The sequence below is a fragment of the Brachionichthys hirsutus genome, chromosome 19 (genome assembly GCF_040956055.1).
Source record: "Brachionichthys hirsutus isolate HB-005 chromosome 19, CSIRO-AGI_Bhir_v1, whole genome shotgun sequence".
Taxonomy (NCBI): Eukaryota; Metazoa; Chordata; class Actinopteri; order Lophiiformes; family Brachionichthyidae; genus Brachionichthys; species Brachionichthys hirsutus.
In genome coordinates this window covers 11,509,594-11,530,542 of record NC_090915.1, presented here as the reverse complement: position 1 = coordinate 11,530,542, position 20,949 = coordinate 11,509,594, and the positions used below count along the sequence as shown (strand labels likewise).

The 20,949-nt window shown below is 43.2% G+C and overlaps 1 protein-coding gene across 1 annotated transcript in view; it reads right to left on the bottom strand.

Annotated features, from left to right (window-relative positions):
• Nucleotides 1-20,949, bottom strand: part of LOC137908940 (voltage-dependent N-type calcium channel subunit alpha-1B-like) — an 86,855-nt gene that overhangs the window by 30,352 nt on the left and 35,554 nt on the right. The window contains exons 7-27 of the mRNA XM_068753371.1: nucleotides 19,070-19,173; nucleotides 18,253-18,368; nucleotides 18,066-18,155; nucleotides 17,345-17,434; nucleotides 15,983-16,204; nucleotides 15,672-15,784; nucleotides 15,471-15,583; nucleotides 14,591-14,722; nucleotides 12,013-12,085; nucleotides 11,613-11,730; nucleotides 10,640-10,707; nucleotides 10,216-10,322; nucleotides 8,196-8,258; nucleotides 7,495-7,536; nucleotides 5,342-6,067; nucleotides 4,527-4,714; nucleotides 3,849-3,981; nucleotides 3,227-3,356; nucleotides 2,643-2,702; nucleotides 2,094-2,200; nucleotides 503-523 (exon numbers count right to left, since the gene is read on the bottom strand). Coding sequence (XP_068609472.1) covers nucleotides 503-523; nucleotides 2,094-2,200; nucleotides 2,643-2,702; nucleotides 3,227-3,356; nucleotides 3,849-3,981; nucleotides 4,527-4,714; nucleotides 5,342-6,067; nucleotides 7,495-7,536; nucleotides 8,196-8,258; nucleotides 10,216-10,322; nucleotides 10,640-10,707; nucleotides 11,613-11,730; nucleotides 12,013-12,085; nucleotides 14,591-14,722; nucleotides 15,471-15,583; nucleotides 15,672-15,784; nucleotides 15,983-16,204; nucleotides 17,345-17,434; nucleotides 18,066-18,155; nucleotides 18,253-18,368; nucleotides 19,070-19,173 — 2,816 coding nt within the window. The remainder of the gene's footprint in view (nucleotides 1-502; nucleotides 524-2,093; nucleotides 2,201-2,642; nucleotides 2,703-3,226; nucleotides 3,357-3,848; nucleotides 3,982-4,526; nucleotides 4,715-5,341; nucleotides 6,068-7,494; nucleotides 7,537-8,195; nucleotides 8,259-10,215; nucleotides 10,323-10,639; nucleotides 10,708-11,612; nucleotides 11,731-12,012; nucleotides 12,086-14,590; nucleotides 14,723-15,470; nucleotides 15,584-15,671; nucleotides 15,785-15,982; nucleotides 16,205-17,344; nucleotides 17,435-18,065; nucleotides 18,156-18,252; nucleotides 18,369-19,069; nucleotides 19,174-20,949) is intronic.

The following is a 20,949-nucleotide window of genomic DNA, read 5'->3' as shown; positions in this document are numbered from 1 at the left end:
CAAAAATGATCCGTTTATTGAGGTTTGGTTGTTTATTTCTACCATATACTGGCTGTAGTAACTTTAAGCTTCAACCCATCTTTTCACTGAATTAACCATTCAAGGTCGATCCAGGTGGGAGATCATTCACTGATGTCACTCCAGTCCCATGATGAAGGGGAAGGAGATTTGAATGAAGGTGAAGCCATGGATGCTATGTTTTCTTTTTTTACCTTTGACACATATTTTGTGTGATTTCACAATAGAGCTTTATGTTAGTCTTCTGAAAGCTATGAGGTGGAGTTCCCAATATTGTCTTTTTGCCTGGATGTCCCAATATTGGAACAGGAGGATTCAAGAGAGGAAAGAGGCAGGGGGGGGGGGTCATGGCTGTATCCCAAGGATCTTGGAATGCAGCGTGATACAGTTTGCTTGGAAAGATAAATATTCTGTGCTTCACGTGTGAGAAAAGGGGACAAAGGGATTAATAATGAGAAAAAAGATAGATAGGGACAGTTCCCACCTGGCAACACTTTGCTGCGATCTGATGAGAAAAAGCAATGATAAGCACACACACACACACACACACACACAAACACACAAGATATGCAAAGACAAGAACACCCACATAAATAAGTGAAGAAGCATATAAAGACAGAGCAAAGAAAATTACACACACATGAAGATACAGTAACTTTGCAGAGATGCAGACTAAGTACTCAAAGAAATGAGCCTGTGGAGCAAAGCTATAAACAAGTCTGGTAAAGTTTTACAATGACTATATGAACCTGTAAGAGAAACAACCTAATTGTAGATGATGCTCATGAGGTTAGGGACAGTTTGAAATATAGATGGACATCCCATCGTGACAATATTCACACTGCGGATGAGAAAAACCTGACTCTTTTTAACTTAAATGAGCTGAAAGAGCACCGCACGATTCTGTGAGCCTTGCAGTGTGAATGTAGCCGGGCCATGGCTGCAAGATGATGAGGGAGATGACATACAGAGTGAATGCCAGAGGCGTTGACGGTGACATCGGCAGCAATGATAAGATCATCAAATAACAAAATGACATTTGTAACTTGTTCAAAACATTGAGTCGTGACAGGAAGGCTGCTGCAGAAAGTCTGACACTGGCTGAGATGGACGGGAGGACACAAACAGAAAGACAAGCACATAGACAGATGCACAGGCAGAGAGAGCAGGCGTTACCCTATGAGGCTCCTGAAAGCAATCCAAGCCAGAAAACAAAGGGGGGATAAAAGGTAAGAGAGAGAGAGAGACAGTCAGCAACAGATGAAGTCAGAGAGGCGCGTCACTCCAGGGATGGGAAACCTGAGAAACAAGAAAGCAGCACAAAGACAACGGCAGAGGTGACAACAACAACCTGTGGTTTCATTTAACGTCTGAATCGGTGCGCGCGGTTTAATGAACTGGGGGGGGGGGTCGCAGCATGCTGCTATCTCTCACTGATGAAACTGACCTGACTGGTGCTTCAGCAGGCTCAGCAGAGAGCCATGATGAGTACGGTACTGGGATGCAATAGGAGGAGAAACTGTGCAGCTGTTTGCAGTGCAGTTCAGTTCCATCTGCTGGATAACTCCATGATACTAAATATATATAGTACATTATTACTAATATTAAGGCATAAAATACGGAATATCTGGATCTAGCTAAATAAAACTGTTTTTAACAAAAAAGGCTTATAGGATCAAGTTTATTGATCGGAGATGTGCTAAAGCACAAAAGCGACATGCTGAGTTCTCATTTCAGGCAGTCTGTGCATGGCCCACTGGTCGATCAGAAGAACAATGAAACATGAGTTTCAAGTAGCCGGGATGGCTAAATAACCGCAGGCAGCACAAAAGCCCAGGAGTTTGTACAGAATAATTGGATGAACACACTGGAGTTAGAGCAAAACAATGAATGCAGCTCCTCCCTACTGATGGATACTGGAGATATCAGCTAAAAACACTATGGCAGACCTCAACTGTGGTTTCAGCATGTCATAATATCCATCCTTGAATTGCATTATATTCCGGAATAGTACAATTAACAGCAGCACTGCAGGCATAAGTGTAAAAAAAAAAAAGTAGAAAAGGAAGACTCACGAGCAGGCGAAGGCCACCAGAGCTCCGCTGACCACAATGAAGTCCAGAATGTTCCACAGGTCACGGAAGTAAGAGCCAGGGTGGAGGAGCAGCCCCAAGTCAATCATCTCCAGCACAAATTAGACAGAAATACATTCAAAATCATTCGAGCCAAAAGAGATTAGGCCATTCATAGAAGCGTTTTCTGTTTGAGCTCATAAAGAAAGACTTAATTATCAGTAGTGCCATATCCCACAGGAGAAATGTAAAACCACAAACCCAATTAGCAATGCCTGTCACAATGTGACGTGACAATATTGTCCGCTGCGGGCTACTGTAGCCTTCCCACTGAAAACAGATTTGACGAGTTGCAGCTCGGAGCAAAGCAAGCTTATTTTGGAGGAGAATAACAGCACGAAGGCATTCTCAATTAAATGGAAAAACTGCACTTTAAGTAGCCTAAGATGCAAATTTACAGCATAGAATAATAGATGCTTTTTAACCTGCAAATTGATTTTGACTGTTTCTCTGGGCGCAGTGTATGTACCTCCACTTCAGCAGCCTTCTCACCTTAATCACCATCTCAAAGGTGAAGACCCCCGTAAAGACATAATCCAGATACTTGAGAACCTGGAGAATCCGTGCATAATAAAATATCCAGTGAAATGACTTGTTGAAATATCAGTGACAGTCTTTCTGCACACGTAACAGCACGCAACCTCACAAACACGACATCGCCTCGGATTCCCTCTGTGTCCCCGGCTGGAAGACGAATTACTTGTGCTTGTCTGTCAACATGAAAAAGCTCAAGCTACTTGTCTGTGTGCTTGCGTTACTTCCTCATTTCCGAAATGGGATAATGTTTCACACAGAGATTTAAAGAGTACAAAAACATTTTTTTTTATTTGTTCAAGTTAGCATAAAAAAACGTGTTGTTTCCTGTTTGCTCCTCAACACAGGAAACTTTGCAGGGAAGGATTTTCTGAATCAGTCTGGATGAATGAGCCAGTCAGCTAAAAACCTGACGTGTTCGTACATCGCCATCCGCTCCTCTGAACATGTGCATCTCCATTTTCAAATGCAGGTCTGTGTGACCAGCGTGTTTGTTCCCTCGAGGTGTTTATTTATGAAGTCTTGATGTCAGTTTGGCTCACGTTGTTGCGCGGTGCGTTGGCCTGAACGGGGTCCTCAGCTGCCAGAGCGATGCTGCTCATGGTAATGACTATCAGGATGCACATTTCGAAGTAGCGTAGGTTGACCACATAGTGACAGAGCCGGCGCAGCCTGAAAGACCACGCAAAACAAATGAAGAACACCCAGTGTCAACATGTCAAAATAATGCACTAAAAAAAGAATGTTGTGACTCAGTCATCTGTTTTCATATTAGTTGTAAATATACTCAATTCATAACAACTTTGAAAGAGTGCTTTCAAAGTCAAAGTGCTTTCATTCCTAAAAATATATAATATATTCTCTTCCTAACCGCCTCACATTCAGTTAAAAAAGTTCTAAAAAAAGAAAGAAAAAAAGCTTTATTTACAAATTATATTGCCCACTTTCGTGATAGGAACAAAATAAATAAATTGTAATAAAATAAAAAATAAAAATGAATAACCCTAAACCAAACATTAACACATCCCAGACATGCAGGAAACATTCTGAAAACGTTGGAGCGTCAAGAGGATCAAAACAAAGAAGTGCATTTTATGGCCTTTCTGTTCTTATTCAACAAATGAATGAAATCAATCTCAACTAAATGCAACAGTTACAACTTACGGGTTTGCTTGCCCAAAGATGAACATGGAGCTGTAGGGAAGCATCTGCCGCGGTCCATTAGTCTCCTCCTCTTGCTCTTCCAGATCTTTCTTTTCCTCGCTAAGCTGGAAGTTGTCACGGTCGATGTTGTTTACTGGTACGAAAAACAAACACAAGCATTTAGCTTGAAGAACCACAAACATGACTAAATAGCGAGTTGCTTTCTGTAGGTTCTATTATTAAAGAAAGAGTGAAACTCTTGTTCCTTTTTTAAAATGAAAAACAATCATTGTAGTTTATGTATGGAATATAATGGTGGTTAGTTAGTTGTTTATCGCATTCCCACATAAATACAGACTAAATTCAGAACTGCCAGAACCTGTCATGGTCTTTGCTTTCGGTAGGTTAACGCACTAAACTAAGATGTGGAGCAGAACATCTTCCTGCTTGCATGAACATGTTAGCATTGTAAATTTGATCATGTTAAAATGCTGAAATTAGCATTTAACAAAATAATTTACTGTATCCAGTTACAGCTTCAATGACCCATCAGCATTGCTAAAGCTCACTCTGTGTATTATTATTATTATTAGTAGTAGTAGTAGTAGTAGGTTATATTGGTTTATTTTCTTTGCCAGGTCAGGGCCTGCAGGTGAATTCTAGATGTGTCTCTCTCGGGTGAAAACATGATGTTCTAACTGGGTATAATGGTGGTTTCTCCTGGCGGGGCGGTGATGGTCACGGGGATCGGGATGGTGCTGCTGGCCCTGGTAGAGTTCTTCTGGTTGTCAGCATCCTCTTGCTTTTCTCCAAGACTCATGCTACTTTGCATTGCCTGCAGGTGACTGGAGGCGAGGCCATCCTCCTCAGGATCGGGCTTCCGGTCCCTGGGGAAAGAGCAGCGTACCTTAATACAGGCGGCATTATACTCCACATTCAGGATGCCTTTCTGCTAAATGGGATCCAAATGAGAAAGCTGGTCTGCCGTGTCGGGAAACAAACCACAATTTACGACAACAAACGAGAAGTAGGCTTTTTAAGAAGTCCAGATAATCCACTGGATAATTAAGCCCATTCACACACACAACAGGCCAATCAGAGAGCTGGTTTGTGTAGAATGTTGTTATGACATGCTGCCGTTGGGTCTGTAAACATGCAACTGCAAAGCTCAATTATATTCACAAACAGATGCTGCATATTGAAAAGAGCAAACTTTGTAAGAGAGTAGATATAGTTTTAGTCCAGCAGTGTAATTTGTAGCTTTGACGCTGCAATAAAATGCAAAAATGTTTGTGTCTAAACCGATGCACGGCGCATCAGTGCTGCACATTTCATATATGGAATGAAATAAATGTTAAATCTGAGAGAGGAGATTAAACCGGGGATTGGAATCTTGAATCTGTCTATTATGAGAGCCATTGGATATTTCTGGGTTCATGCAGGGTTTAACTTTTTCTGTGCCTTCCTACATTATTCATCATCACATTGCCAGAATGTCGTGTCTTCTGTCTTACCAATGACCTCTGGTTCCATTCCTGTTTCTCTTGCAGTCTTCCACATCCAACGTAGCTTGAGCTCTGACCATATGAGAGCAGCGTCCCTTCCTCTCTCCGTTACTCTCCCCTCCTCCACCTTCACCCTTCCCCTTGTGCTCTCCCTGTCCACCATTTGCTATCTGCCCATTTCCCTCTTTTGGAGGACGATGGGAGTGGTGGTGGCGGCGGCCCCTTTCCTCTCCTTGCACGACATTGGCCTTCTCCTCGGGGGGGCCAGTCTGGCGGTGGTGCCTTTGACTCTGCGCTCCGTTGTGTCCGTGGCTCCTCTCCCCTCTCCGCTCTTTTGCCTGGGCTCCATCAGCGTTCTGATCTCTGTTTCGGCTGTGGTGGGCATGGTGCCTTCCTCCCCGACCGCTGCCTCCGTCTCTGCTCTCCCCGTTCTTGTCGCGGTGCCGGTGATGCTTCCTGGAGTGGCTGGACTGCCGAAGCTCCCCGGCCTCCTCCCGTGCTCCATCAGGAGGCCGGCCGGCCTCGTCACCGTCCCCGGCCTCCACCACAAGTGGTCGGTCCAGGTGAGTCTTCATGTCAGGATGCAAGTGGAGGGCAGAGGACATGCGGCGCTGCTCCTCTGGGTCAAGCTCATTGAACAAAGCCTCCAAACTGTTTCTCATGTTGTGCTTCCTCAGCTGGTTGGTCCTCTGCTCCCACACTGACATGGCCTTTGCTGACCGCTGCTGCTCCTTGCTGAACAAAGGGATAAAGGTCAAGTGCAAATGAAAAACTCAATAATGAAAACCTTTCAGTCAGGTTTTGTTTTTTGTATGAATTACATCCATGGCATTTCATTATGTTCTTCATCTTATTCTAATCACAAAGAGTGCAATAAAGTACAGTTGGTAATAAATAATCAGACTCACGTCTGTTGTTTTATTACCCGTGATAATTTAATTTAATTTACTGTGATCTATGGATGCATCGGCACAAATGTTCACCATGGTAAAGCTTTCACTTCCCATGCTCGTGTGCTATTTGGAGAGGCAGTTCAGATTTCTAACACTATTAATTTCACAGGCGCTGTAGTGGTTAAGTTTAATACCTAGAAACATCACAAGGCCTTGTCATGGGAGGCACTTTACATCATTGTGAATCCTACAATGTCCAGTCGTCCCACACCTACTTGTAAAAAAAATAAAGGTACACGTGGGCTGGTCTGGGTCAGGTAACTAGACAAGGATTGAACTGAATAAATCTGCACCAATTACCAAGTTGGCAAATTTTATTTTATAGCAACAGACCATATTTTGGTCTCAATGATGTTTCTCAGGTCTTATCCAAAGAAAGACCAAGTGGTCGTTTGCTGGAATAATGAACAGGCAGAACAATTTCAAAGGTTTCCTCCACTTACTCATGCACCAAAACAAATTAAATCAACTTCCTCCTGCCTGTTTTCATGTTTCGGAACAAAAATGTCATTATGTATTTGTTTCAATGTGTCAAATGTAAAATTATGCACAAGTCAATTAATAATGTGTCCATCAATTGCAGACATTACCTCCTTTCTTTCTAAATTAAATAAAAAAATGTTTTGCAATTTTTCAGCTGAGAAAGGCTAAAGCTGCGTTAGCTTTTTAAGTCTGAGAACATCAGCATGCAGTATTTATACTTAAGTAGTAAATTACTACGGGTCACAGTAAACAAAATGTTAAAATGATCTTATTGTTCCTGGGAGACATGCCCTTTGTCTCAAAAGTCAAGGTCAACCAACAGAAGCCCAAATAACAACAAACATGAAATCCGTAAAGCTCTTCATTAGGAATGGTGGGAATGACAGAAAGCCGAGATAAAGTCAGCATGAAAAATACACCTGTTGTCAAACCGATCGATCGGTATATTTTAGCAATGACAACATGGGTAAAGTGGAACAGAATTGAATCTATATTTCATGGGGCAGGCAGGGAAAGCATGCTGTGGTGAAATATCCCATGCATCGGCTTTCTTCAGCGACAAGAGCTGGAAAAAAATGGCATGAGGTTTTCCTCATCTGAGGCAAACGTGAAGCGCTTTTGTCTATGGATGCATGAAGTATTGCACACGGTTCCTGTTTCTGTCTGTAGATTGGATTTATCTATGTGGGCTATAGATCTAAGTATATTCCATCTGGTCACCTGTACCTCAAGATTCGTCTGGCAGGGGAGGAGTAGACAGTATAACTCCTAAAAGACAGATAGGAGACACAGACAGGGCAGACATCCACAGACAGGCGAGCGACAGACACACAAGCAGCATTTGTACAAATTGCTGACAGGAAAATGAGAGTAAAAGTTAATCTGAGACGTCACATCAGGATGTGTAATGAGATTCTGTCAGAGCTGCTCTGCTTCTTAGTCTGCTGAGACAAACTAACGGCAGGCCAAGTTAGGGAGCGTACAGCCCCTGCTTTTAATGTGGACTGTGGCTAATTATTTTAGAGCGATGTCTTGGAGTCTAAGGTGTCAAGAGGCTGGAAATGAAACAGCCTGCAGAGTCGGTGCCATAGAAATTTGACTTTAACCAGCGTTACTGAGATATGATTTACTGTAGGAGCTATTAGAGAGCCATAAATAAAGTACACTGCGGCTAGCTGAGGCCAACATTACACGAGGAGAGGAGAGGAGAGGAGAGGAGTGGAGAGGAGAGGAGAGGAGAGGAGAGGGAAACAGACGTCCCTGGATCATAACCACAAACAAAAGGATATGAAAGCAGGAGCAGGCGAGATGAGGAGAGGAGAGGATGAGACAATGAGGGGAAGAAAAGGAGAGCAGAGCATGTAGGAGGAGAGGAAGAGGAAGAGGAGGAGATGAGATGAAGAATATTGTAATGGCGAGTAACTCACGGTGACTGAATGCTGTTGATGGACGACCTGCGAGACAGTGCATCTCGATTTTGCTTTACAAAACTGTACATGCAGAACAGAAAAAAAAAGAAAGAAAGTGAGACACAGTCCTGAGGGGGACGGGTGGAGCATGCGTCTCTCCACCTGTCCCCCCCATCTTACAGTAAAGGACTAATCTGTGCACCACAGCAACAAACGTGTGTTCATTAGCAGAGACGTTTCATAATGACAGGAAGCGGAAGGAGTTTCATTCCAGAAAAACTCACTAAAAAAAACCTTTCAAATAGGTTCAAAAATATTACAAATATGTATAATATATATTCATTTAATCTTTTTATTCATGAGCCGGCAGCTATTTTGTAATGAAACCCTTGGCTTCTCAGTAAAAGCACACATAATACACAAACAGTAAAGCTGCATTTGTACTTTAGGAATCCACAAAGCAAAATACAATAATTGCAACACACATTAATGGCAGAGAAAATAAAGCCGGCTAACAGCCGATACGTTCCTCCAGCACAAGTAACCTATCTCTGAGTGAGCACGAAGGCAATCGAGCAGCTGCAGTGAATCAGAGGCGACCACTTTGTTGCGTGAACAGAGGCACAAAATTAAACAATCAATTCAGGACAGTGTGCATTATTGACCCCCACCTAACAGAACAGATTGGAATCAAACCATTTCATCGGCAGCGCTACACACTGCAGCTATTCATCACTAACGAATGCAGCTTTCTCCTCATAGACTTTGTGCTCTTCCAGGCTCTAACAATAGTTAAATATTAATTTCCACACTGGTTGAAGATTCCAGAGCTGTCAATCACAGGCTAGTGATGGAAGGGAGGTTGTATGACGGGATGTGGTTGGTTAAGACATCCCTGACACTACGCGATTAGAGAGGATGGGAACCATGAAAGGGGGCTTGAGGTTTTCCTCCATGTCGTTCATAAGAGACTTTTTGCATTTCATATATTCTCTATTCCCTTTAAAACTGGAAAAGCAGAGTGAATATGGGACCCATTTATGATTGCGATTGTGGAGACGGGTATCCGGATCACTCTCAAAATTTAATGTGATCTAAGTTAAACCAAGACCCAACTGCAGATGTATTTTCATCAAGAACCATGCTGCGTTTTTTCTGTAATCCTGCTAACAGACAGACAGACACCAGCAAAAACACAGCCTCCTTGGCGGAGGTAATACGTTCAGATCAGATGGATGACAATATTTGTTATGGGAAACAACGATAAAGGAGAAGCATAGATTCATCGTTTTGTTATTTCATTTTTTGTAACTTTAAAGCATGTGGGTTTATTGGGTTTAAATAAAGTTTCAAGTATCCTTTAAACAGGGAATAAACGTCTTGTGTGCCTCTTGATGCCTAATAAACACGCTGAATGCATCGGATTAACAATACAACATTTTCTTATAAAATTTCACTTCTTTTAACATTGATGCTGGTTTAACGTCCCACAGATGTGACATCATACCAAAGGGAATCTTTAATCTTTAATATCGTATATAGCCTAGAGAGACTTCATATAATAATAATAATAATAATAATAATATTTCTTGTTTAATATAATAGTGCTCTGGCAAAAGTGGAATTCAGGGATTTAACTGCACTTTATGAGACAGCTACTAAAAGAGAATCAACAAATTATTAAACCAAATCAGACAATAATGGCATTTAATTTAAATAATTCAGTCTTGTGCATCACCAACTAAGACATGGCGAGCGGCACACTGAGATTTAGGGCGACATCTTCAATCCCACACAGCACAATCAAAGATTTACAGTCCGACTGGTGAAACGCCACCTTTGAACCACGTTTCTCCGGTACTCTATGCTTCTTCTGTGGAAGAAGACGAACAGTGGGGTGTACGAAACAAGCAGGGCACCGCCAAAGGAGCACAACCACAGTCGGAGTAGAATGGGAGGAGTCCAGGCTGTAAATCAGACACTGAGAGGAAGAACAGCCAGAAGGACGACGCAATGAACAACCAGGCAGCAGACTTACGCGCTGATGGAGATGTTGGCTGCTGACATCGGACTGACTTCCCTCACCTCCAAGGCCTTCTGCAGGGCAAGCTTCTTATTGGCTGCCTCCTCCTGCTCCTCTTCATCCTTCACGGAACAGAGATTCAATTGTACATTGTGAGAAAAAAATGAAGAAAACACAGCAGAAATGGGGTGAAAACAATACAGTGGATCACCTTACAAAGCCAAAGGGCAGTATCTGCAAAACAAAAGGCAAAAAAAGGGGCACGCTGATTTTTTTCTTCCAATTGTAACCATAAAAAAAACACAGAGAAACAAACACAGTCAAAACGTGATGAAGAAATACGGCATTTCTGGGGCAAAATTGTTTATTTTGCAGATACTGCACTTTAGCTTGGTAGGTGCCTTCAAACACAACATTCAGACGGTTGGACCCAGCCTACCTTCGTCAGCTCCTGTGCATTCGCGAGGTTATCGACAGCAATGGCCAAGAACACGTTCAGGAGAGTATCTGAATGGCAGCAGGGCTCAGGACAAACAAAGATGTGTGGCAATAATCCGAGCTTCTTTCCCACCTCAGTGGGAAAACTACAAATCTGCCACAGAGTCAGTGAGGATATCGTGATGATGATTAGGATGATCCATCTGGCATTGCAAACCTTTTCATTGTAAATATAAGTACTGTATATTTTTGCTTTACACTTTGTATTTGTATAATACTATCAAATGTTTAAAAAATACTGTTTTTAAATATATATATATGATGTATTACTCACGCGTGGATCGAATCGACCTGAATGCATCGACCAGGGTTATTATGGTATGTTGTGATGCCATGACATTGGGACATTTGTAGGAAGAAGGTGCAACCTGATAAAGCTTTCCGATCTGGATTTATGTTTAGCACTAGGAATAAAATAAAACACCTTTAAAAGTTCTTCTGCAGTATTAAGGACTCCAGAGAAATCATTCTGCATCAGGAATTCACTGATCAAAACCTATTTTGTGATTTGTTATTTGTGTACGGCTTTGATGGAAGAAGGCTCTCAAGGTTCAATCCAGAAACCAGGAAAACATTTTGTTTCTGCATAGTGGGGAAACATTAGGCCTGATTTCACCCAAAATAAATGCACATCTGAAGGCGCTGTTAATTTATATTCTAAAAGGACAGTTGCCACGACAACGATCATATTCCCAGGAGGTTTAAAATGATTCTATTTAATTTCCTCTCTGGCAAAATTAAAAGTTTGGAACTCCACAATTAATAAACCAAGGTGACGGTTTGTTGTTGATTATTTGCCATCCTGTGTGATATATATATTTTTAATGGGGACAGCGTGATTACGTAGCAGGCTGGTGTTGTCCTTTCAAAACAAAGCAGAAGAGAACCTGAAAGGAAGTTAAAAGAGGGGATACAGTTTCCAAATAGTGTGAGGACGATGAAGTAGACCGAGGAGAACATGCCGCGGCGAACGCCTCCTTGAGACTCGATCCCGTGGTACATGACGGCGTTCCAGTCCTCACCGGTCAGGATCTGAGGAAAGCGTCAGAAAGAGGCTGCAGACTCAGGAATGGTTGCAAAGAGCAATGCTGATCTCAGAGAATTTAATTAGCTTGCAGAGTGCCGGGTTATGAGCGCAGACTAATTGAAGGATTATCAGCCAAACCCTGAGAGGACAGAAGGTACGTAGACCAGTCATTCTCTTTAATTAAAATGACTGGTCTTTCATCCAGCTAGACATTCAGGTACAAAGTGCACTTTGTCTGCAATGTAGTGAGTGTGTATGGGTGTATGGGTGGATGGGGGGGGGGTTACCTGGAACACAGTGAGGATGGCTGCTGGGAAGGTATCAAAGTTCGTTGTTGGAGTCTCGTCTTCAAAGTTAAACCTAGAACAACCAGAGTTAGAGCTACATCATTGCAGAGACAGATGGAAAAATGCACTGTAGATCAGTGGGCCGCGGCCCGGTACCGGTCCGTGAGACATTTGTTACCGGGCCGCACAGAAAGAACAACTCATTTATACAATTTCCATTGTATTGATTATTAGCGTCTAAAAGGTGTTTTATTTTGAAAAACAACCAGATTTTTTCCAACGTAACGCTCTCCTGTGAATTTTCATGCTTTACGTGATACGTTACTAAAAACAGACGTGAACTAGTGAAGATTAATAAAAAACATACGTCTTTGGAGAGCTTCTTTGCTAATGGGAGAGTCCAACTGAGGAGGAAGAAGAGGAGTCGACTACCCCCAAGAAAAGAGTCGGACTTAAAACTCGGGTTTTAAGAAAAAAGAAAAAGGAAGGAAAAAGATTGGGGACCGCTGCTGTAGCTAATGAGCGAGACAGAAACATTCAGCTGTCAGACACAGCAGCCACCAGAGAGTCAACCTTCCACGAGAGAGATGTATGGATCTGGTTTACTCACACAAAAGAACGATACCCAGTATAAAACGCTGCTTTTCAACAGTGTACCTGTGATATTCGATCACAACAGCAACTCTGTTCTCACCGGCCTCGTCCTGACCTTATCAGACACTGACGCTCTCGTGGTGACTGACAGTGAGCATCCGCAGCCGGCCTCGGAAGCCAAACTCTTGTGGAGATGCTCCCGATAAGAGCAGCGGATGAATGGGTGTGGCTTTGGAATGGCGTGTTCACTGCGATGCATACTGTCCACACATGAATATCGCTGGGTGAGATCAACAATGGTGTATCAACCCGGCTTTAACATGCACTGTACATGCATGAGGGAGATGGGGCGTGGGGGAGGGGGGGTGGGGAGGACAAATTCAATAAGCCTTCTCTCCCTCGGCATGCCCTCGTATTTTCTCCCCCTTTTGTCCCTTTCTGTCTCATTACTGCATCACCCCACCCCTCTCCATCTATTGCTCATTCTGCCATTGCTTCCCTCTTCACTCCTGTGTTTTTTCACTTCCATGCTCTCCACAATCTCCTCATTTCCGCCCCCCCCCCCCAATCCCTCTCCCTGCATCCACAGCATTGGATGCGGTTTGTGCAGGGTTTGGGAGAGTGTGTTTGGCCTCCAAGAGACATCCCCTGGGACTTCATTAAATCAATTCTTAAAACAACAGCAACAGCCCCTGTGAGCTGTGAGTGTTTTCTCTTTGCATCCTCACCATTTGACTGTGAATTCGTTTTGGCGTTACTCGTAAAGCCTCTCTCCTCGCTGAGCCCTATAATCTCTCTGTTTAGGGTTTCACGGCTTTATATTCGTAAATCGGCATCATCTGCTTTGTGTGTGGTTGGGTGAGCCTCCACTGCTCTTAAAAACCTCACCACTTACCGAAACAGAAGAAAACACATCTTAAGAACCTTCTCTTACCGTAGCCAAGATGCTTGGCTCGAGAGAAGAGAAAGAGCTGAAAGGAAATCACTCCGAGGTTTTCTTTTCCGACTCCAAGGGAATCTGTAGGCCTCGAAAACCAGTGTTCATGTTTGCAGAGGAAGAACAGTGTGTCTGCTGGCTGGTAGCACCACGTGTGCGTCACACTCATCTCACACTTGTCCATTAAACAAAGCCTGCTGTCTCAGAGCTATTCTCTTGTGGGTGCTGACATTTGTGAACGGCGCCAGTTCGAGGAGAATCCGTGTCTGTGACGATTCAGTGGTGACGGAGAAACGTCTGAGGTCAAAGCAGAAGCCCGGTCCAAATCAAAGAATTCATTCAAAGTGAATTAACTGAGGTGAGAATCAAAGGCCATGGAAAAGACTTTCTGCAGCTCTTCCATGCTCATAGATTATGGGATGAGTGGAAGTTGTAGTCAGTGTAGTGTTTGTTTCTGCTCTTCGGCACTTGATTCTGTCAGGAGAGATCTTTTATTGCTCCATTTTAAAGTTGTTGAACTTTTTTTTTTTGGCAAAGGGGAGAAAAGGACAGAACAATTAAAGATAAAGAAGATAAAGGGTGAGAAGAAGAACAGGATCATGGATAACCCGCGTCATCCGGATCCATATCCAGAATCCAGGTTTCTCCGTGCGCCCACTCTCACTCACAACAAAGCGGATAATTCAAAGCTCCGGCTGCTTTCTGGCTATTTTCACTGGCTGCACGAAAACCCCCTGGAATAGTTTTCCCAGATTTCAGCAACAGCATTTCAGTTTATAATGTTCTCGTAACTGAGCATGAATATAAAACACATCACACATTAATAACCGCACATGATTCTTGTGGGTTTTAGAAAATCAAGGGATTTAAAAGGAAACTGTCACTTCAGATACTCTGAGGCAAAGGTACGGCAAAAAGGACCACATATATTTAAAGAATGCTAAAACACATCATTGAGTGCAAACTGAGTGCAAACTGTCCCTGGCCTGGGCCCACACACTGGGTGGGGGGGGGGGGGGGGAGGGGGTGGCTAGAGAGACTACTCACTGTCCTCCAAAGAGCTGCATCCCCAGCAGGGCGAAGACAACGATGAAGAGGAAGAGGAGGAAGAGCAAGCTGATGATGGACTTCATGGAATTCAGGAGTGAGACCACGAGGTTCCTCAGAGAGTTCCAATACCTGACAAGAAGCAGGAAACAAGTCGGGACAGAAAATGTTTTCAATTGTTCACTCTGTTCCTGACAAAAAAAAAAGGAAAGAAGACAGACACAACCAAAACAGAGAAGGAGGAACGAATAGTAATGTGAGCTGTAGGTGGCATGAAACAAATCGATGTGTCACGCTCCACAGCTGCCAGTGAAAGTGAATCGCAGGATTACAGCTAATCTAACGCAATAAAAGGATCGGCATCAAACTAACGCGATTTGTCAGTTCAGGGAGAACAGAGCTAAGGAAGCCCGCGTCTCTGAAACGGAAAAGACTTCGTCCACATTTTAGGACTTAGATGCATTGGTTAGTTTGTATTTTCACGACTCTGTCCTTCAGCTTTTATTCAGAAGGTGCCAGAGGAACCAGTAGAAGATCCTGGTAAGAGGATGATCTGAGCACTAGATCTGTTAAAAAACAAAAGTGGAGTGAAAAATATGGTCAGATACTGTGAAAACGAGAAGAGTGACAGATGTCGTGTGGATTATTGTGTTCCAACTTGGGAACTAGAAACACAGAACAAATTGTGAATGTGTGCTTAACAGATTTGTGTCTCATGGAGAACTGTTGCACTGCAGGTGAAAGCGATCTCAGGGTGTCTCAGGTGCATGATGTGGGCTCAGGTGAGGCAGAGCACCTCAGAGGTCAGCAGCGATGGAGGTGAAGCGAGCTCCTGTACGATGGAGGCCTGCTGAGTTAACCGCCTTACGCCTGAACTCACTTGGTAACTTTAAATATCCGGAGTAGACGCAGGGCTCTCAACACACTAATGCCAAACGACGCTCCCGGCTTGATCATGTCCCAGATCACCTCACAAATGCTTCCCACAATCACCTGGAGAGGAGAGCAGAGGGTCACATCACCAGCTTCCTCCCGCCTTGCTTAAATGTCTACCTGTGAGCCCCCGCCAAGGGAAGCTTACCCCAAAATCAAAGCAGTTAAAAGAGGAGTGGAAATAGTTCCTCGCTCCGAGGCCGTACATCTTTAACGACATCTCAGTCAGGAACAAACCCAGGAACACGAACTCTGCCGCATCTGTTTTCAAGACAGGTATCAAAATAAAGGTCTCTGTGTAGTCATTTGTGTATCTGGTGTGTCAATTATTTTTTTATTTTTTTTTACTGTTTTGTTTCTTATGTGACAAAAAAAACATTCTTATCACCTTATTATGCAAATAAAGCAATTGTTATTTAACAGCATGTGTGTGTGTGTGTGTGTGAGACAGAGACTTACAGAGGGCTATTGTTAGCCACTCAGGCTGGTCATAGTGGACTATGGCCACACAGAGCGTATTGAGCCCCACCAGACACAGAACAATCCAGTAGAAGCTCTGAGCTTTCACCATCCGGCGGATGAAGAACCGAGTCCTCTTCTCTTTGCGTCGGAAGTAGGCGGAGCTGTCCATCTTACCGCTGCTTTTCACACTGGCCCGACCAAAGGGAGAGCCAGGCGGAGCTGGTGGAGGACACAAGGACGCGATTTAATCAGCACTGCCTGGTTTGGACCTGCAGACTGGACACAACTGGACGAACCTAACCAATTGGAGCATGTGCGCCATATGATTGATCATATAATACGTGTGCCATCTTTTGTCCAGCTTCCGCACGACTTCCTGTGGAGCAGCAACACCCAGTGAAGCCCATCAGAGCAGTTTAATTAGGATTGCTAACGTCCAGGACACCGTATCCTGGCGTCCTGGAGCGTTACCCTCCGCTGAAATTACTCTCCACCTGGTGATGCTTCCTCTCATAATCACCGGTCCAGGCTGCAGACTTCCATTTTTCTTCCCAGGATTGCACTTTTGCAACCATTTCTTTTATAAAAGCAAACAATATTGGCGACACATTTTGCATTAAAATAGAAATAGTGCCCAGTTACAGTAATTAAAGCTCAAAGACCTGCAGGTTTTTATAGACTGTAATGTAGGCGTCTGCTGGGCAGGGAGCCGTTCCATCGACTTCACAGCTGCTAACAAGCAGTGAAAGTCAATTGCAACTGAGACGATGACTGAACTGTCACGATTAAAGGAATTTCTCATGGGACGGGAATTAAAGTGCAAAAACCACCTGAGCTTTCCCTGCATTTTCCTCGTAGCTTCTCATTAAAGAAACATTGACCTAATAAAAGCAGCCTTGAAGCAGCATGAATTCTGAATGAGCACCTGTTTCACCGCCACTCCTTCCCGAGAAGTAGTGAAAATAGGTTGGTTGCAGACAAGTCCCGTCTTCATGTGGGATAATTAATACTAACACATCTAATATGCTGTGGGTTATTCTCTTGGTTTTTTTAACTGAGCAGTCTATTTTAAAAGTTTAGTTGCAACCCTCGGGATGATAGGCCGGCACGGCCAGGACGCGTAAATCCAGGCGCTGCTGGGAGTTTCCTAAAGTTTGAGAGATCTCAAACAAAATGTTCAACAGTGTTCAGCTGACATAAATGAATGGAGAACAGAGACTCTGGAGACGGCTGTTCATGTAGGAGACAGGCCTTTATGTAGCTTCTTTCTTATAAAGGTCGACTCAGGTCAGCCGGTGAAGGTCAGATCTGATCAGCTGGTGGTTGTAAAGAAATAAAAAAAATAAACGCAGGACTTACCAACAGAGGCGATGTCGGCGAAAGGGTCCTCCCCGTCCTCGGTGTTGATCAGGTCGTTTTTACCTTTTTTGGGTTTGCATCGTTTCATGACTGTGCAGATGACAGCAAAACAGGAAGAGAAAGATAAACATAAGAAATTACATTTCATGGACTCATTTACAACATCTGTAATGTTATAAAGGTTCAACCACCAGGGGGGCTAAATGAATGTCTGTCGCTGACTAATAAATTACATTTAAATATAATCCTTCTCTTCCTGAAATAAATTATTATTACATTTTGGTGATGATCCAGAAGAGATCCTGGATTCTGGATCTCTTTGAAATTTTCGTTATCGTTGGAGTCAATGAAGCTTCCTCAATATCTCAGTTGATTATTGACTGATGTTTATGGAATTTGGCACAGTCATGTAGGGTGGAGACATCTATCTTACCAACGAATTTAATCTGGATCGGATCTGGATTGCGGATACTGTGGCAATCCAGATTTTCACATTTACTTATAATGGAGGTTTTTTCAAAAAATCATATCTTGTAAAATATGCATTCAATTTACTCACCAAAAATCACAGTCATAAAGGGGTCTCATATGAACTATCATGAAAGATGTATTCTGGATCTGATTTACTGATTTATTTTAACATTAAAACTCCATTTACGGATGACCGTAGTGTGGTAACAGACATTTAAAAAGCAGAGAACAGATCCTGTCCTGTTTTCACCTGGAAGGTTTTGTTTCCTCTTGTACCACGCTCCATCCAGCGGGGACTTCTCCACTGCTATCTCATCCTCCTCCTCCAGCAACACCTCCTCTGCAGCAGGAGAGAAGAGAGAGAGGAGAACTTTCTCTCTTCATGATGAGCAAAAACCACACACACACACATATGGGGTACCAGACCGGAGTCTAACCTGCTTTGCAGATCCACTCCAAATATCCGGTGAGCTCTCTCTCGATCTGCTGCTGCCGCCGAAGCTTCAGGAACTCCTGCCTCTTTTCCACTCGCTCCCTCTCCTTGGCAAACTCGCTGTTGAGACACAGGTATTCCTTACACACAGAGCAATACACGGATGGAACATGTTGGAATGGCTGCTGCTCCCATTTGTAGCTGAGCTCCATTTTTAACACTCATTTGGCAGGAGACAGCCTGCACACATTGTGTTTGTGAGGAAACACATGTAGTATTGTTTCCTGACTAGATTGATCTGAGGATCAATACGATGCGTCAGTTATACAGCTGGGGTCAGCAGATATTAGTATCAGGACTAGAAACGTGAGCAAAGCTCTGTCCACCGGTAAAAAAAAATAAACGACCCATGAGTCTAAAGCTCACTACAAATATGTTATATCAAGTTCACTTAATCATAACAAGAATAGATTAAGAAAGAGATCATATAAATGATTTATATCTGCCTGGAATAGGTGGCATAACGCAGCTCATTTTGAAGTCTCCTCAATCATAATCTCAATCTAACCAAGAACCTGCATGAAATCTACAGTTCCATTAACAACTTGGAGCTACTTTATCTTTTCCAGATTTCTGCACACACAAAAAAAAACATTTTAAAAAAGAGAACATTCGTAGCCATTTATCCAAAACTGCCTGTTTCATATTAAAAATGAAAGTAAAGCTGTAAACATGATTGAATCAGACACGATCAGCATTGACTGACTTTAACATTGGTCATGTAATGTGTGTGCGTGACGAGACGAGACGAAGCGGCTCACCCTGACAGGACACCCAGCACCAGGTTGAGCATGAAGAAGGAGCCGATGATGATGAGAGGGATGAAGTAGAGCCAGTTCCAGGTGTTTCCTACCACATCATTGGTCTGGACACAAAAAACAAGAGGGGAGAAGGTGAGAGGAAAGTTCCTCCTGCCTTGAAAGGTTAGCATAAACACACACAGCATCTACGTCACAGTATTTAGATCTCAGTTTGCTGTCAAACAAAGAAAAGTCCTGCTTTGTCTCTGAGCTTTATTCTCTTTAAATCATATATGCAACATCGTATCTTATGATCTGGAGTCAGCCTAGCAAGAACGCCTGCTGGTGGTGTTTAGATGCGTCTCTCGAACTGAGCTGGGAATAAACCAAACAAAGCTCCGCACCAGCTTCCCTCATAGGAAAACGCCAACAACTTTTCAACATTTAAAAGGCAATTAAAAGGTTCTGTTTTCCGATCTCTGTGAGGATGATCGACCTGCTATCAGGGGAAAGCAGCAGTTTAGGCCCACAGGCATCTGCTGTGAATTATCCACAGACAAAAAGGTTTTGCAGTTCTGTCTTCCAATGTGAGCAGTCACACACACACACACACACACACACACACAAACACACCAACCCAATCAATTATACTTGTAGACTCATTGTCTGTGAGCGAGTACACTGCACAGAATGGAGACAACAAAATATATGAACGTGGTTAAACAAAGGATGTGGATGCTTAAATGTCTGAATAGAATATAACCGAATAAACCTTTCATGCAGACGCTACAAGACATGGCTGTGATGCCATCTGAGCGTCCCTCCTTCATCCTGCTCTACTCAGAGACATTAGACACGAGACAGAGGGCCTTCTATTAACCGAGATGAGGGCCAGGCAGATACTGGCTGCACACATCATTATTCATTACGTGATGCTGTAAAATCATTTCAACAAGTGATTTATATTACACTTAATGGAGATAAGAGGTCGACCCAGGAGAAGAGACATGGACGTAGTGAGGGAGGACATGAGAGTGGCTGGTGTTGGGGAGGACGATGCAAAGGACAGGGTGAAGTGGAGAACATTGATTTGCTGTGGTGAGCCCTCAGGGGACAAGTAGAATAGATTTCTATAAAACTTGGGGAATTTGCAGTCGAGACTAAACTATTTTTTGTATCTGGCTGAAAACGTGTTTCTTTGTGCTAAATTGGGCATTTTATCATAGTGTATATATACAATCGCATCCTTTATATCATGAAATTCACTGAAAGGCACCACTGTCTATCTGGTGCTTCTGTGGAAAACACATCTTCAGGCACTCAATTAAAAGATTACAAGTGTCAAACAAGAACAAATATCCAATAGTAATGTAGACTATTTGCAGTGTTTAGCCTGAACATGACACAATAGGGGTAATTAGGGCAGTTTCTAATTCGGCGAAGCCTTCGGGTTGCCAGGAAAAACGAAGGAGATGTAATAAAATCACAGGGCATTAAATGACGATTGCCACATTATCAATGGCAATAAATCACCAGAACATCCTGCTGCGTCACTTCCCTGCTGATTGGCTGGGAGCTAAAGCTGCACTCACAGTGGGGATCAAAGAAAGCCTTGCTCTCTCTTCGAGTTCACCGCGGTGGCGTTTCTGCTGAAAACACTGTCTGATGGAGACAGATGGGGCCGGGGAAGCATGTCGAGATGGGACCTGTTGTGCGACAGCTGTCATCTTGTGTTCTGAAGTTTATCAAAGCAGCCTTTCAGTTGTATCTTTGGGTTTGCTTATTGAATGCTGGATTTTGGTTGGAGGTGTTGATGCTTGCTGGACCTGGGTTTCGTTTGGGTAAAGGTTTAGGTCAAAGTTGCAGCGATCAAATCTGATTGATATTTAGATATTTGGGGG